General features: G+C 36.7%; 1 protein-coding gene across 1 annotated transcript in view; it reads right to left on the reverse strand.

Annotated features, from left to right (window-relative positions):
• Positions 1–4,205: 4,205 nt before the first annotated feature.
• The window catches only part of ADGRA3 (adhesion G protein-coupled receptor A3), a 53,532-nt gene continuing 41,294 nt past the window's right edge, over positions 4,206–16,443 (reverse strand). The window contains exons 13-19 of the mRNA XM_005484975.2: positions 15,633–15,846; positions 15,304–15,512; positions 10,607–10,731; positions 9,957–10,080; positions 8,187–8,332; positions 5,972–6,067; positions 4,206–5,783 (exon numbers count right to left, since the gene is read on the reverse strand). Of these exons, the coding sequence (XP_005485032.1) occupies positions 4,541–5,783; positions 5,972–6,067; positions 8,187–8,332; positions 9,957–10,080; positions 10,607–10,731; positions 15,304–15,512; positions 15,633–15,846 (2,157 nt within the window). The 3' untranslated portion in view covers positions 4,206–4,540. The remainder of the gene's footprint in view (positions 5,784–5,971; positions 6,068–8,186; positions 8,333–9,956; positions 10,081–10,606; positions 10,732–15,303; positions 15,513–15,632; positions 15,847–16,443) is intronic.

The following is a 16,443-nucleotide window of genomic DNA, read 5'->3' on the forward strand; positions in this document are numbered from 1 at the left end:
GAAAACACTATGTGCCTTGTAGTTACCAAGCCATAACTAAACTCAAGTACAGTTTCACTTGAAATTTGTAACAGTAGTACAGCTTCAGCCCATAAGAGCTGAAAATTAAACTGTGGCCTGATCCAGCTACATGCTATGTGTCAACAGAATTGACAAGTTCATGTATCACAGCTCCTCTAAGAGCCTGTCAAAGTTGCATGTCTGGCACCTTTAGAGATAAGCCTCTTAATCATTAGATGCACACTACACCCAAGTATTTATTTTAAGTATCTTGCTCAGCAGCTCCAAATGTTACCAAGGATGCCTCCTTCCCTAGGAAGGAAACTGTCCATTCTACATGTTTCTATTTTATCAGTTGCACCAATAAAAACACCATCAGCTAACAAATGAAACAGAGTACCTGCATACTGCACATTTTTACTGTTCAGATTTGGATTCTGCCTTATAAGAACAACTTACTCATTTGTGAACTAAAGGGAAATTGCTGCAAAAAATTCAGAAATCTGCTCCACAGTGTCACAATGTAGAAGGCAGTGGGGGAGGGCAGAAGACAATCTGTGTTAATTTGTAGCTGGCAACAGATTGGGAAAAAGGCTGCAGGAGAAATATTTGATAATGAAACTGAATGATCACAGACAGCAAATAGAACTTGTAAGTGGATGAAGTGAAAATTTCAGGTGTGTATTGTAAGAAAGTGTTCATCCTCTCAAGAATTATGTAGTGATTCATACTTTAGGCCCTTCAGGCTTTCCAAGTGAGCTAAAGTTCTCCTCCTCTAGGTGAAAGCTGAAATTTACACTTGGAAGATAAAACATATATGAAAGGTAAAAAGTCTTTAGTCATTTTATGAACAGTATATCTCTGACACAATCTCTAAAATAAAGTTCTAAAAATTAATCTATACTAACATTTAGCATTCTCTTTTATTTACACAATTACTGGATTTGAGGCTATTCAGTGATGTCCCACTTGAAGAGGTATACCAAACTCTTAATATATGCAGCAATTAAGTATCAAATGCAAAATTTCAAGAATCTTCATCTAATAAAAACTAAAAATTTCTCCTCAGTTTTATCTCACTAATATCTAGTCTGCCTCATCTATTTAATTACAAAGCTTAAAGAATATAAGAATTATAGGTACTATTCCACTGAGTAAATGCTGACTTCAGAGAAAATGCCATGTTCAGCTAAGCACCTAATTTGTATACTCAAATTGTATACTTTGGGATTACAGGTGTTTAAAGGTTGTTTGGCTTTTTCATGATAAAGTCACATCAGATGTGCAATCAGCTGGCTGTGATTCATGCTTTGAGAATGTCAGCGAGCCCATTTCTGCACTGACCTTTTAGTTTCTGTCTTTTAGCTCCCTAGAGCCATCCTCCACAATTCCACATTTTGCCTACAGTGCATGGGGGAGCCACAACCTCAGCCAGCAGAGAAGCTGCTGTGAGCTCTGTGGAGGCTTTTCAGAAGTGGCCAGGTGAGTGGAGCAGGCAGATGGCTGCTCTCCTCACCTCCAGCCAAGGACTGCCATTCTCTTACACAGAGGCAAGTTTCAGCTGAGATGTTCATGGGCTTGTCATACCTACAACCTAAGTTTTCAAAACTTGACTGTTCTCTATAAAATAAATTGTACATTTGCATACATTCATTCCCCACATAATTTCCTCCTCCATCTTCCCAAATGTCCATATTCAACCAATCTGGGAAGCAAATTTATCTAAACCTCACTTAAACTAAAACCAAACTCCTACAACACAACAAGTTCCCCTTTTTTGAAAGCAAAGATTAAAAATACAGTGTGTTCATTTAAATTAGATGCTTTTTTCATGTTTTATGTTAATCTTGAACTCCAAGGAGAACAGTTCTTCTCACTGAAGTCTATGCTATTACGCTCTCTAAAAGCTGGATATTGTCCTATAAAATCAACACTTCACTTTGCTCAGGGATGTGAAAAGGCAGCAATACAACACATCAACAGCTTCGGCAAGCAGCACAGTGCTAACAGAGCAGCGGTCAAAAGGCAATTAAGTAAAAATGAAAGAACTTAATAAAAAATCATTGTTTCTTCCAACATCTGAAGTATTTCTTAACCTACACAAAGCTTAAATTATTAGCATTGAAGGTGTTCTGATAATGGGTGAGATCCAATTAACAAAAGATGCCTTTGTCCAAATTAAGGTGCAAATGAGACCATATGTCAAGTCAATAGCATGCATTTAACAATTAACATGAGGCAGAAAGACAGAAAATTCTGTGTAAACTTCATCACCTTCCAGATCTGAAGGGGCATACAGGGAAGTCAGAGAGGAACACTTTATCAGGAATTGTAGTGACAAGACAAGGTGTAAGGGGCACAAATTGGAAGAGGGAAAATTCAGGTTATGCATTAGGAAGATATTGTTTACTCTAAGGGTGGTGAGACACTGAAACAGGATGCCCAGATGAAAAATACAGCAGATGAGAGTATCATTGTGTTTGTCAAGACTGTATCAGAGAACAATGTCTTATCATCTGAGCCAAAGCACTTGTTAGATGAAAAGCTATATATATAGCAATGAGTGAACTAAGCATGTTCATTAGAGTTTATCAGAGTGATGATTTAAGAAATATTTTACATTAATGACCCTGTCTGTACCAAAGCTAGGCAGAGTTTATTAGGTACTATGAGAAATGCCTTTTTATCTCATCAAAACAGGGCAAACTATCAAGCTATGCAGAATTATTACACATAGAATTCATTTTTAAGGTGGGTTTCAAGAAATACTAAACTGATGTTTGGATCCAAGCAAACCTATGAAAAGGAGTGCTAAAAGCAATGGGAAAGCAGATTCTAAAGGATAACTGATCCTACCCTAAGTCCCTATCATATACCTTGTTCAGATAATAAATAATCTATGGACTGTTTTAATATCTTTCATGTATACATGAATTACAATTTTCCAGCACTATAATTTTAAAGATAAAATGTAGGGTTAAATTATTTGCATGAGTACATACATTTGTTACTATAAAAAACCACAGTACTGACACCTGATTAAATATACTGTAAGAGCATGCAAGTTTGAGCTACAGACTGTGAATTGCTCCTAGCTGTGTAATATATAAATTAATCTCAAGAGATGATTGTTTCTCTTAGCACATGCCCTTACTGTCTGCAGTTCAGTTTTCTTGACTTGCAGCATTTGGAATGGAATAGGATCAAGTTGCTGGTTTTGACTTCTAGGTGCAAAATTACTTTTTTGCCACCAAAAGGAACCCACCTGTAGCAAATAACAACCCAAACAGCAATTACAAAACAGTCAGTTATCTAAGATATGTCGATATCTTATCAAATAGATTTAACACAGATATTATATATTTTTATATCTAGTTAAAATTATTTTCTTTGGTAATACCCACAAGCTTATTTTTCTGAGAATCTATCATTTTGGTAGCTGTAAGGTTGGATACAAGCAAAAAGCTACCTCTCTTGAAACCAGGAAAATAGAATAGCAATGAAAACTGAGTCATAGACTTGTCAAAATGTTCCTGAAAGAATTCTAAAATGCTAACTACCCACAAGAAGTAAAAATAGAGCCCAAACTCTAACCACACTGTCCTACTGCAGAGGTTTGTACAAACTAATTGAAAATTAGTTCACACTGTCAGACTACTAGAGGCTGCAATAAATCTGGCAAGCAGTAATTAAACATATCTGAACAAGTTTATAAATTATTTAACACAGTATTTAACACGGCATTTGAGTAGGGACAATGTTAGATCTGTATCATGACTCAGATACACTTAACTAAAACACCCAAAAGTGGCAAGTCTGAAGTGGGTACCCAACTAACCAAGCATATACAACCCAATTCCATTTGCTGTTTAAAGGCTGAGTTGTGGTATCAGTACTCAATTATACAGAAGCATTTTTGCTGTTTAATACACATAGCTTTAACAAAATGGGTATAAATGCTGGAAACAGGTACAACCTCAAGCACCACCCTGCAACTACAATTCAAATTGATCACAGCAGCAGAATGATATAAAATATTATCTTGTTTACACTGAGGTGTCAACAATCTGAGTGTAGAAAACTGTAACTTCAGTACTTGCTTGGTAATGGAAGCTCGTAAGTTTTAGAAAATGAAACAGTAAAATCAATACCACAGTCACTGCAGTAGTATTTTAAATACCCAACAAAAAAGTGCAACTTTGGGCTGCTGGGGAAAATACTATTTATTATACATTAAATACAAATTTGAAATGTGTTGTGGACACATCTGCAGGGTTACAGGTAAAAAAAACGTACAAAGTTGTGTTTTGCATCTCTCAAGACTGACACTTCAAAAAAATTTCACAAAATACCAAGCAAGAGTTCATCTTTGTAACAACAGCAAAGGTAATTTTGCATAACATTTTTTGCTTGGCATATTATCTTTGTTCCCTCCCTGCATTAAGTACCTACAGTCTGTAAACAGTCTTTCAAAGTGTTAATAGCTTTAGGAATGTGTAATCACAGTTTATATGGATTCATCCCACAAAGAATTATAATGCTACACAGTAGTTTCGTGTTTCCATAACCCAGTTCTAATATTACCAGTACTGTCTGCAGTGAGCAAAGGTCCATCCTGTCCACTGCTTTTCAGTGGCCCATTCTGGACGGCTAAATTTAAGCCATAAGATTTTTGTTGGTTTTCAAGTTCGGCTGCTATTGGTTTCCTCAGAATATCTTTTTTGTTGTTGGTAGCTATTGTTTTCTCTGTATTTCTGCTACTTTTTGGAAGTGTACTGCAAGCATCACTGCTTTCTTGCTGGGACTGGTTATACTGACGTTCCCTGTATGCCAGATAGGCCCTTCTGCTCCTGGAGTGCCCTTCGCTGTTGCTCTGGCGCGTTTTGGGTAAGCCATTTTGCACACTTCCTTCCACACTCGTGGGAACGTCGTAGGCGTATTCCCTCAGCACTGCGAGCCTGCTGGCACGATGGCCCTTGCTCCGGTTCTTATGGTGCCGGCTGGGGTGTCCGTTTGTCCGGAACTGCACCTCTAATGGAGCTACATGCATTTTGATATCATTATCTACTGAATGCTCAGTCAGACTGTTATCAAGTTGAGGACCTGTGTTCAACGGCAGAGAAGTAGGGTGGCACTGAGCTGCTGCAGCTTGTAAGTTAGTTAGTTTACAACCTTGAGACGAATTTTTTAGGCTTGAGGCACTTTTATTTGTGCATGAGGATTCTGCACTACTGTTGGTGCATTTTGGGGCCTCTCCGTTGGTTCCACTGGAACTGGAGGGTGGCACATTTACTTGCACTGAATATGTACTCCTTCCTGGGCAGCACGTTGTTATCCAAGCATGCCTGACATCTTCCCTGTTGATGCAATGGTGCACCATAAGAAAGGCACTGAGGCTTAAACATGTCACCCCAAAAAAACAGCTGAAGATCAGGTCCATAGGATAATATAAGGAGATGGACAGAGCTCCAAAGATCCACAGCGTAACATACAAAACCAAAGTAAGGCCCACTCCCAGAAGCTGTGCTGGAAAACTGTGTTCATTCTCCAGAGCAGATGTGGACACCAGGGACACTGACAAGGAATCCTGATGCGCCAGTTCCCCGTGCTCGTTGGTGGCCAGACGCTGCTGCTCCTCAACAGCCTCCTTCAGCTCGTATTTGCGTTCAGGGTGACGCTTTAGTTGGATGAATATACTCAGGAAATACATGCAGTTTATGAAAATTATAAAACTAGCAGGTCCATAAAATGCTCCTAAGCTAGGTTCCCAAGCCATCCAGCAACTGCAAAAGAAACAAACCAAAGAATAAATTAACATCTCGCACAAGGCACTTATGCTTTTTCAGTTCATTGACATGATCTTGTCTGTGTTATGTTTTCAGGAAGAATCAGAATTAATTGCAACAAGCATTCAAAAAAAAAGCAAGCCTAATAAATATGAGGACAAAGCTCTCACTTATAGGGTACTTACTAAGGTGCATTAGGTCTGCTGCCATAATTTCGGATGTTTGCTGCAGCTGTTATTCCACAAACTATGATAGGGATCCCTCCACCAATAAGGTAGAACCTAAAAAATAAAACAAATTTATCAGCAGCTGCTTAAGTGAAATGGATTTTAAGTCACCATGAGGGAAATTAGAGCTTTCCAGGATTTGGGAAAAATACAAGCTCTTCATGAAACTAAAGAGGGTGAATCAGGTTTGGGCTTTGGCAGTATCAATTGTTTTCTAAGTCTTCCTCACTACAGTTTTTCTCCTCATGCAATAAGCTGCCTCTCTCTCAAAGCTGCTCACTCCCACCTCCCACTAGCAGAGACTGAACAAAAGTATACAGTGTTAGAAGGAAGAAGCAAAAGCACTCAGTCAGAAGTTGTAAACTGCTAGAAAAGAAAAAGGAAGCTTAGAATAAAAATACTAAGTGGTATGTCCTGTGTTCCACAGATGAATCTGCCTAATATTTTATACACTGTTAGGTGAAATTTTTTTGGGTGCAGGGGTTCAGCTGATGGCAGGCTGGTTTTGGTTTTTTAAAATTTTTAATGGATTATCTAATTTTATAGTATATACTTCCTGCTTCCCTGTGGTGGTATTGATGAAAACTGTACACTTTCAAGAAAAAGGGCCTATGTTGTTGGAATATCTCACTTTTCATTCTGATTTGTATGAATTCACATTGCACTCATTAGCGGCAGATCAATAATTATTGATCAGCAGTCAAATTAACAGCACTCAGTCCTGCAGCTTATACTAATCCAGCTCAAATTCACATCAGAACACAAAAGTGAAAACTCTTACTGTGACATGCAGGTGACCATTTAGTTTTTATCAATAGGGGACACCTATTAGGGTGGTCCTGGACTTTTCCACTGCATTTCTGACAATTCACCTGAAATTACTCTTGTCTTGCTTGAGACACAAAATAACAGTCTAAAGGAAATTATGAATTTTTTGGAAATCAAGATACACTCAATTTATTATTTACTTGATGAATCCTACAAAGATCAGATTCTGACATTGGTCTATTCTATATCTTGATGCAGTAATCAGGAGCTGGTCAGACAAACAAATCTTTATTTGTACAAGTACTACATTAATGGCAGTTTTATTTTGAACCTAAGCTTAAAAGACAGCAGAAAAAAATAATCCTTCTACAGCCTTTGTCTGTACAAAGACATCACATATCTGTCCAACTGAGGAAATTCCTGATCTGCAGGAAGCTGGACACTGAGAAAGTCTGAGAAATATAAAACCTGTTTGCTCCATTTTTCTCTTGGATACTTGCCTCCAGAGCTACTGCCACTGTCAGAAATGAGGTGCTCACACCTAAAATGGCATGTTCATGTCTATTCAGAGCTGAGCCTGTGAGGTTGGTAATTTTACTGCCATGTTTTCCAAAGCAGAAACTTCATAATAAGTAATAAGGGATATAAAATGCTTGTATGTAGCATAGAAAAGGTTATTGAAAAGAATCAGAAAAGCACTTCTGTTTTTCTGCAGTCTCTGTACTTTCAAAATCAAGTTCTTTAAATATTTGCCTGTGACTAATCAAAGTTAATCAACTTCTGCCACCTTGTGGAGGATTTCACAGTAGCAGTTTTTAATTAACATCCAGAAGCTGAGGAGGCAACACGAACAAAGTACATCAGTATTTTCTAATAAGAGCATTGCACATATGTGAATTTAACAGAGAATTAGTTTGTCTCATTTCTGGGATTTCAGAAATGAAAATTTTAGGAGGAACATCACACTAAAAACACTATTTTCGTTTGACAATAAGTGACACTCCTATTTTTCAAATAATTTTGTAAACAATCTTTGGAAAATACATTTAACTGTATTTACTTAAATTGCAGTGTTAAATTGTGTTAACAGCTCTACATATTCTTTCTTCTGACAATTTAATGGGTTGTGTTGCTATCTAAAGTCCTAAACAAACCTTCAGTGGTGATGCTGAAACACTTCTGATTTTTAATTTCCCAATCAGCAACTCAGCATTGCATCTGTAATACACTAACAGCAACAGTCTTTCAGCTCATCCTCCTTAACATAACACCGAGGAACAAAAAAAATCTAGGGAACTTTACAGACCTGGAGAAAACACAAGGGGATCGAATTTTTACATTTTCTGGTCAGAATATAAATGTATATAACCTGGGAAATAAGGAGCCACAGAAACAAAAAACTCACCTCAGCATTGGCCTGGGTGGAGGAGGTGGCTCATCAGGATCTTGACACCTTTTTGCTTTTTTGGTTACCTGCTTGTAAATATTACGAGATGTCACTCCCAGCCACAGTACTGTTGCAAGAGTGGAATAATGGAGAATTATCCCAACCTTAAAACAAAAACAGACGACAAAAAAAGAATTAACCCCTAAATATTTCCTTTCTACTAAGTTAATACAGAATTCATTAAACTCACAACTCGCCACAAACCTGAAATTTTCAAAAGCTCAATTCAAGAGAAAAAAACCCTCTTATTTTATACAACCACTCTATCAAATGATTGTCATAGTATTAAAAAAAATCAAGTTATCATAGTTTAAAATAACAAAAATATGTAATGCAAACCTTTAAAACTTAGTAACAGGAGAAAAAGACTTTCAGAAGTGTACATATCAATCATACACTTTAGGAAACTGTATTTTACAAAAGACTTAATTTAAAATGTCCTGTGTTACAGATATCATTCAAATTGAAACAAGCAAGAGAACAGCAAACTCGTGATACTGTGATAAGTATAGAGCAGATGGCAAAACACAGCCAGCCAACACTCAGCAGCAATTTTAACAAAATGCAAAGATAAAGAGAGTGCATTAGATATTTAACCTGCCCCAACATGAATGCAGTCTGCTTCACAGTGGAATCTCCTTATCCTCTGCTGCCTTATTCACAAGCCAACATTGCCATGACAGCACGTGCACGAAGAAGGGGCAACACTTAGGTCCAATTAAGCTGACTAGAAGTGGGTTTTTTGCCTTTTTCAGTCACCAGTAAAAACACACAACTTTTAAACAGCCTATCTGTATCACAAGGTTTCTTCTGGAGGATTTCTGTCTCCAGGAAGGTATGAAAAAAAGATGTACGTGTGTGTGTGTGTGCGCACACACACATAGGAGAAAGTTCAGGGACATATTTTACTGCAACACTTTGAACCGTCAGTGTAATAACTCCAGTAAATTCAAATAAAAACCATTATGGAATATTATGGTGAGGGACTTGAAAATTTTTGCAAACACTGGATAAAAAAAATTAAAATTTCAATAACATTTTTTGAAAGCAGGAACTGTTATACTGAAACACTGCAACTGAATTGAGATGGCCAAATTTTTGAAGGGCAAATCATTAAAAAGAAGGAGTTTCAATAAAGCATGGAGGCTTGAAGCACTTCTCTCCCCTCCCCCCTTCAGTTTTACTGAGCAAATGGAAATAGGTATTTTAATACCTGTGAAAATTAGATCTCACATGGCCTGTAAAGGCTACATACAGGCCTATAAAATAATTTCAAAGTAAGTCAGTCTTAAAAACAGAAATAACGAATAAAACTTAATTTCTGTGGTAGCATTTTGGGAAAAAATATCTGTTGCACATTTTACAAGGGTATGTAGTGATAGGAGGAATGACTTTAAAATTAAAGACTGCTGATTTATATTAGATATAAGAAAGTTAGGTTTTTACAATGAGACTGGCAAAACACAGGCACAGGTTGCTCAGAGAGGCATTAGATGCCCAATCTCTGGAAATATTGCAGGTCAGGTTGGATGGGGCTCTGAGCAATCTGATCTACTTGAAGATGTCCATCCTTATGCAGGGGTGTTGGACTAGATGACTTAAAACAAAACATTTTTTTTCTAGATTTTATATTTTGATGAATGCCTATGCAGCATTAGAGTTCTGTAAGTGGCAAGGAGGGCATACTCATATATAAGAGTACAAAACCAGTAACAGAGTTTTACTTACTGCTTGACAAATACTGGCATTCCTGGTCTGAGTTATGCCTCCAATAAACACCACACACGTCAGGAAAATATGAAAGCTCAAGTTAACTAACATATGCCAGCTTTTAACACTGATCCTGATCACACTGTTAAAAGAAACAAATTAGACAATATAAAGCACAGTTACAATACTGTTTTCAGAAACTAGCTAGATACTCTTGTGATAAACAACATATAATTCTTCTTAATGATTGTTTGACTACCACATACTTTGTAATCAAATACAATCTTAAATTAAAACACCCACCTATTACCAACTTTATACATCTATTTGGGGCTCGAGTTAAAAATTTTAGGATTCAAGCTTTCACATCAACAGAAATGTAAAAGGCTGAACAGTTTGTTAAATTCTATCATTATTATTGAATGGCCTTCTCTTTTATAATTCATGAAGCAAAATGAAGAATTAAAGGAGAGACATGGTTATGACAGCTAAATTATCATACTCAAGAAAGACAAAATAGCTACTTGCATAACTGTTAGTTTGCATCAATAAATTTTATGAGGAAAAAAACACTAAAAGCATATTACTATATCATGCTCTTAAAAATAGAAAAGGTAGTCCTAAGCGGATCAAACTCATTTTCCTAGTCTGGTAATTTTGATTCCTACCTGTGATGGTATATGTAACTGACCATGATCATCAACAAGCACATCAGCAAAACCATGGCAGTGGCATAAATTACTGGATGCAGAAGGTCAGCTGGCTGTGTATATAACTCAGCTCCAGTCAAGTCCTGACAACAAAAACAAAAAAAACATTAGTCCACTGTATCTATTTTTTGAGGGTGAGGCAATGACAAAGGGAACACAAAAAGTAAAGAACTTTACAAGAAGTAAACGCCTTCCAGATGAAATGTCTTCTTTCCTTTCCCACCAGCCCCAAAATAACTCTTCAATTATTTATTTGTTATTTCTGGGTTTCTTCTGTAATTATCTGCTATTCTGGCTGACCTTTATAAATGCAGTCACAATTCTTATAGAGCAGTTCAACTTCATATATTTTTGAAGATACACAGAGGTCAGCAGCTTAAAGAAACACACAATTTTCTTCATCTTAAAATATTTCTATGTAAAGATGTGGAATAACTGTGTGTTTCAGTTCTGATTATCTTCTTTACCAGCCCAAAGAACATCACAGACAGGAAAATGTTAAAAGATCTGTATCTGGAATGGAATGACCCCATGCACATGAAATCAGAGGACTGCTTAGAAAACAACCTGAGTTAGTGGTAGACAAAAGCCAACCACAAGTCAGCAATGTCACCTGTAGCCCAAGGCCACCCTTTGCTGTGTGAGCACTGACACAGCAAGTGGGTGAGCTGATCCTTTCCTTCTGCTGAGAGACCACCCTGCAGAAGCTGCAGTTTGAGGCTCCCCAGCACGAGAAAGACACTGACATACTGGATGGAGCAAGTCTAACAGATCACCAGGACACTAGCAGTGTATCCTGCAGCATACACTGTCTGAGGCTGAAGATGAGGTCTTTTATCTTTAAGAAGAAAAGGAAGAGGGGAGAAATCTCATTATTGTATTAAACTACCTACTGGGATGGTATAAAGAAGACCAAGTCAAACTCTTTCAAACTCTTCTTGGAGCTGAACCATCCGCTAATGAAAGGAAACTGACACTACCAGCAACACAGAAAATTCTGATTAGACACAGGAGAAAAATTCTGAAGTGGTCACATACTGCCCAGAGAGCCTGTGTCCCTGGAGATATTAAAAGATTGACTGAATGTGATCTAGAGCAATAAGATTTGACTTTAAAAGCAGTCAAACTTTGAGCAGGTTAACTGGACCAAACGGCACCAGATGTTCCTACCAGACTGTTATTCTATGATTACTGTTTGACCAGAATAGATAGTTGGTAATTCTAAGAGAATTCAACAGCTTCATAGCACCAATTAAATTTTCTGTATCTGCCCAGAGTTTAGTTTACTCAGAAGAAGAAATAATTCTGTTTGGAAGCAGTTATAATTTACTAGAGTTCCAGCAGTGGGGAGGGGACGCAGACATGACATGACAACTCAAAAGAAACTGTAGTCCCCAGCAAAAATACATTAAATTTACTTAGCTATGATTAGTGGGAAAAAAAATCCATTAAAAGTAATTTTTTGAATGGACAGGATACAGAAAAATCTCTCCCTTATGATTCTGAGTAAGTTACTCTTAAGCTTCTGGAGTTGGCAAAGTTCAAAAATCTCCTGAAGAAAAGGAGAAAAAACTTTGCATAAGAAAGAACAGTAAAAGACTGGGAAGAAGTTTCAGTCAGTTTTGAGAAAAAGCAGTGACATTTTTAAGCCTAAGATCAGTAATCTGATTTCATGGACAGAAAAAGAGTTTTTGAATTAAATTAGAGTCAACAGTCTCTTCACCATACCTTCAATTGTTCTTTCATCAGAATATAAATTCGTTATTCCTAACTAACTCAACAACCTCATTTCAAACTAATTTAATCAAGTTGTCAGTTTGATTCTTATCTATTTGGTTTACTTTGGCACCTGGCAAAGGACCATAAGAATTTATGCCTCAGGGAGCCAGTGTCATCTGATTTCAACACTACCCATGGCCTGGTTGCTATGCAGCTGGGGATCCTTGAGAACTCACTGCTGTTACAAGCATGAGCAAACGTTTAGTCACACCTAGCCCAGGAGTACCAGGCAACACAAACTACAGGGCAATTCTGCTTGCTGCTTCCAGACTGGTGCCAGGTTTGTATTGGTGTGAATTTCAAGAATGAGAGCTACAAAATCGCAAGACTTCCAATAATCTTATAAAACATGTGAGGAAACTCAGTATATGCCTTGCCTAGATAGCTGAGGCCTTGACCCAATAACCAATGGAATAAATCAAAGGAATTCTTTATCCATTCCACTAACATTTTTCATCTAGTAAAAAGAGTAAGGGGAGTAAATAATGTTATTTCTGAGTTAAACTGATCCTAAATAATTACTGAGTAAAAAAGAATGACAGTAATAGTAGAGATGGCATTAAGAATACTGGGGAGTTTATAGTTAATTAGCAGAACTCTTGTTTCTTCTCAAGCACTATTGCTGGGTTTTTTCCTTCTCTTCAGTCTATAATGAGTTTTCAGCTGAGCCTTCTGCTTATATCTTCTATTATTAAACAGTGGTGAAGATAATCTCCAAATAAATACAAAGTGTTACAACTGCATCTTCCTAAATCATTAGATCAGAAAACCAGGCACTCAGTGATGTGTTTCCTTATCAGAGGACTTCACATTCTGAAATGTATGAAGAGGGTCAGTACACTACAAATTCCTTTCTTCTACACATGTATGTACTAAAGTAAAGTAGAATAAAATAGAGTGAAATAGCTCTGGTTAAGTCATTCACCATCCAAGCCAGGATGATGAACCACCATGTTCAGGTCCCTCCTGCCTTTGCTATTTCACATATTTGATGTTAATGACAACTGCTGGATTAAAGAGCAAACTTTTAAAACTCAACCCAAAAGAACTTCCTCTGAGCCCGAGTCAGAAGCCAGACTTGCACAACATGATGGGAGTCTAGAAAGTAAATAGGCTATTATGGCTTTTTTGGTTAATATATGGATAGGCATTATGAAAAGCGTTTTTAGCAGCACAGAGACATCCAGAGTTTCTGCAGTGTATTATCTGTGTGCAAAGAACATCTGTCAGGTGAGTGTTATTCTAGGCCCCTCCTCTCCAGTCTCTACAGCCTAACGTTTTGCAAAGTGCTTAATATTTAAAGAATACCAGTTTTGAGCGAGTATACAACAAGAGCTACTGACAGAAAAAGGAGAAAGCTGCCCCTTTCTCTAACTTGATTTCTGATTGTTAACAGTTCCCTCTACAATTCACAAGAGGATAATCATATAATCTTACCATGTGTTAATTCAGAACTAGTCTTCATAGAAGCAGACTGAGCATGCTTTTCATTTTTCTTCCTCCAGGTGACAGAAATGTGACCAATTTAAAGCATAATCTCTCTTTACATGCATATTATACATACAAATGAATTTTATTTCTGTTTTAACAGATGCTGCAAAATTTTAGGAGATTATTATATATTTTAAAAATATCAAAGAAAGGAGCACTACTTGTAGAAGTTTACTTGATTGCAGAAGTTTAAAGTAATTTAAAACACTACCCTCAAAGGTAAATAGAAAAGTTGCTCTCTTTGAGCTCTTTTAAAAAGCCTGGCATGTAAATCAATTTTATGTAAGTTTAGCCTGGTAATTACCATTTAATTCTCTTCTGAGGAAGATTTTTAAAAATCTGAGTTGCTAAAGAAAAATATCATCTTCTAATCCACTGATCATCATAAAAGAGTGCTCCTTCTTCCATGTATGACTACATAAAAGATATATTTAGTTCCACATGGAACACATTAACTGCCACAAAACCCATGCCAAATTTACATTTAACAGCATTTCCTACATCTCATAATATTTCACTACCAGTCCATCTTATTTATGTATCACATTTTATAATTTAGCGTCTGTAGGGATTACTGATGAGCAGGGTAGCAGTCACCATCTATAAAAAGGGAAGTTTCCCAGGCCAGACTCTAAAATTAAGAATTCTGAGAAGAGACAAAGAAGAAATTTAGCTTCCCAAGTGAGGAGCACTAAAAGAAAGTGTCTCTTCACCATGCTTCAGAAGTGGTTCACCATTTTATTGATATCAATATGCTTAGACTAGATTTTGGATACTATTTTTCAGCAGTATTTTATAAATATTTTTCATAGCTACTAAGTGTTTTGATCTTTTTTTCATTTCCACTGATGTCTTCTGTTAACAGACCTAGATACTAGTGAATTAACAATTAATTTGGAGTGCAATAACTGTCTTTGGTTATGCATCACAGAAAAAATACCTGGGAAACACTCCTGGTCAACTGACAAAGTCAACAAATCTAACACAGGTAGTTTAAAAAAAGAGCAGTAACAGTTGAAGATAGCCTGTCATTCACAGACTAAAGTTCATGAAAGTTCCTAAATTTGATTAAGTAACTAATTAAAATGTCTTCCTATAATATAAAACTTTGCATATGAAAATTCTTTTCTTCCTAGCATATCCAGTTGTTCATTAATTATTTATTACCCAATTAATTACACTTTAATAGATTTCTGCTTAAACCTCATCTAACGTCAACGTTTACATCAACAAAAGCAAAAACTAAAGATCTATTCATTATGTCTAGTTTTATGTGAAATGGAGGGTGGAAATGCTTGTTTTCCTTAACTCAAAAAACCACAGCAAAATTGTATTTTGAAACATTTTTAAGTTCCAGAAAGAAATTAAATTCCCAAGCGTCATACCATTAACACAGCATAGTTGCTGAGGGAGTAGCACTGAATGGTGGTAATATTTTCATCAGACAGAAGGATGCGACAGCCATCAGATTTCCATCCCCCTTGTCCGTTCAGGAGGTCGAAGTCCCACTGAGCTGCAACAGCATCTGCTCCGTGTGCAATGCGCCGCAGCGTCACGTTGATAGGAACGTGGGGACTGGCTACATTTAATCCATCTGTTACAAACAAAACGTATTGGCACGTACATTTCTCAGCATGAAACTAACACTTTAATCAAAATAAGGGAATCAAAATTGTTTGCTAAAGATCATAAAAAAGTAATAATAAAAACAAACCTATCTTGGTAAGAATAACTGGAGTCACAACTGTGCGACGTTTCCCATCGTCAGCCAGATTTGTTGAATTTCCTGTTGCTGGGAAAAGCTTTCCATTGCGAAATGCAATAAGCTGAAGCTTGTAGACAGATTCATCTGCTGGTCTGATTTCTCTTTTTTGTTTTTGGGTGAAAAGAGAAGCTGGCAACTGGATAGAGGCTTCTACAATTGTGTTCTAGAAACAAACAGATTTTTAAAGTTCAAACGAGAAAATTATGTTCTTTACAGAGATTAAATTAGCAATTCCTCTATATGTACAGAGTCAGAGATTAATGCATTTAGCAGACTATGCATCATGACCAACCTATTTGACAGTGTTTTCAAGTAATCCAGGATAAAATAGCTTTATCAGGTTATTAAAGCCTTAAAACATTTTTTAAAACAAAAAAAGATTCTGCGGTTGCTTTATGGTAACTTACAGAGACTAAAGTTAAAGTTGGTATCAGTAAAGTATTACGAGAGTTTTTCGAGACTAGAGTATAAGCAACTAGAAGCAGCAACCAACACAAGCAGAGAGAAATGCTGCAATTGTGCACTAGTATCATTCAAAACAAAATGCTGTGTACAAACAGGGTGGTTTGACTTGTGTATAAATACTACTTGAGTGAGAAGCGTGCATATAATTTCATAGAATTAGACAAGCATAAATTGTAATATACATCCTGCAGTGACATTCAAGCAAATTAAGTGCTAAAAACAAACTGGTAAGTTGGGGAATATAAGTGAAAAAAATACTTTTATGGAATATGAGGAAGTGTTTCCATTTCATACA

The sequence above is a fragment of the Zonotrichia albicollis genome, chromosome 5, assembly GCF_047830755.1.
Source record: "Zonotrichia albicollis isolate bZonAlb1 chromosome 5, bZonAlb1.hap1, whole genome shotgun sequence".
NCBI classification, from domain to species: Eukaryota; Metazoa; Chordata; class Aves; order Passeriformes; family Passerellidae; genus Zonotrichia; species Zonotrichia albicollis.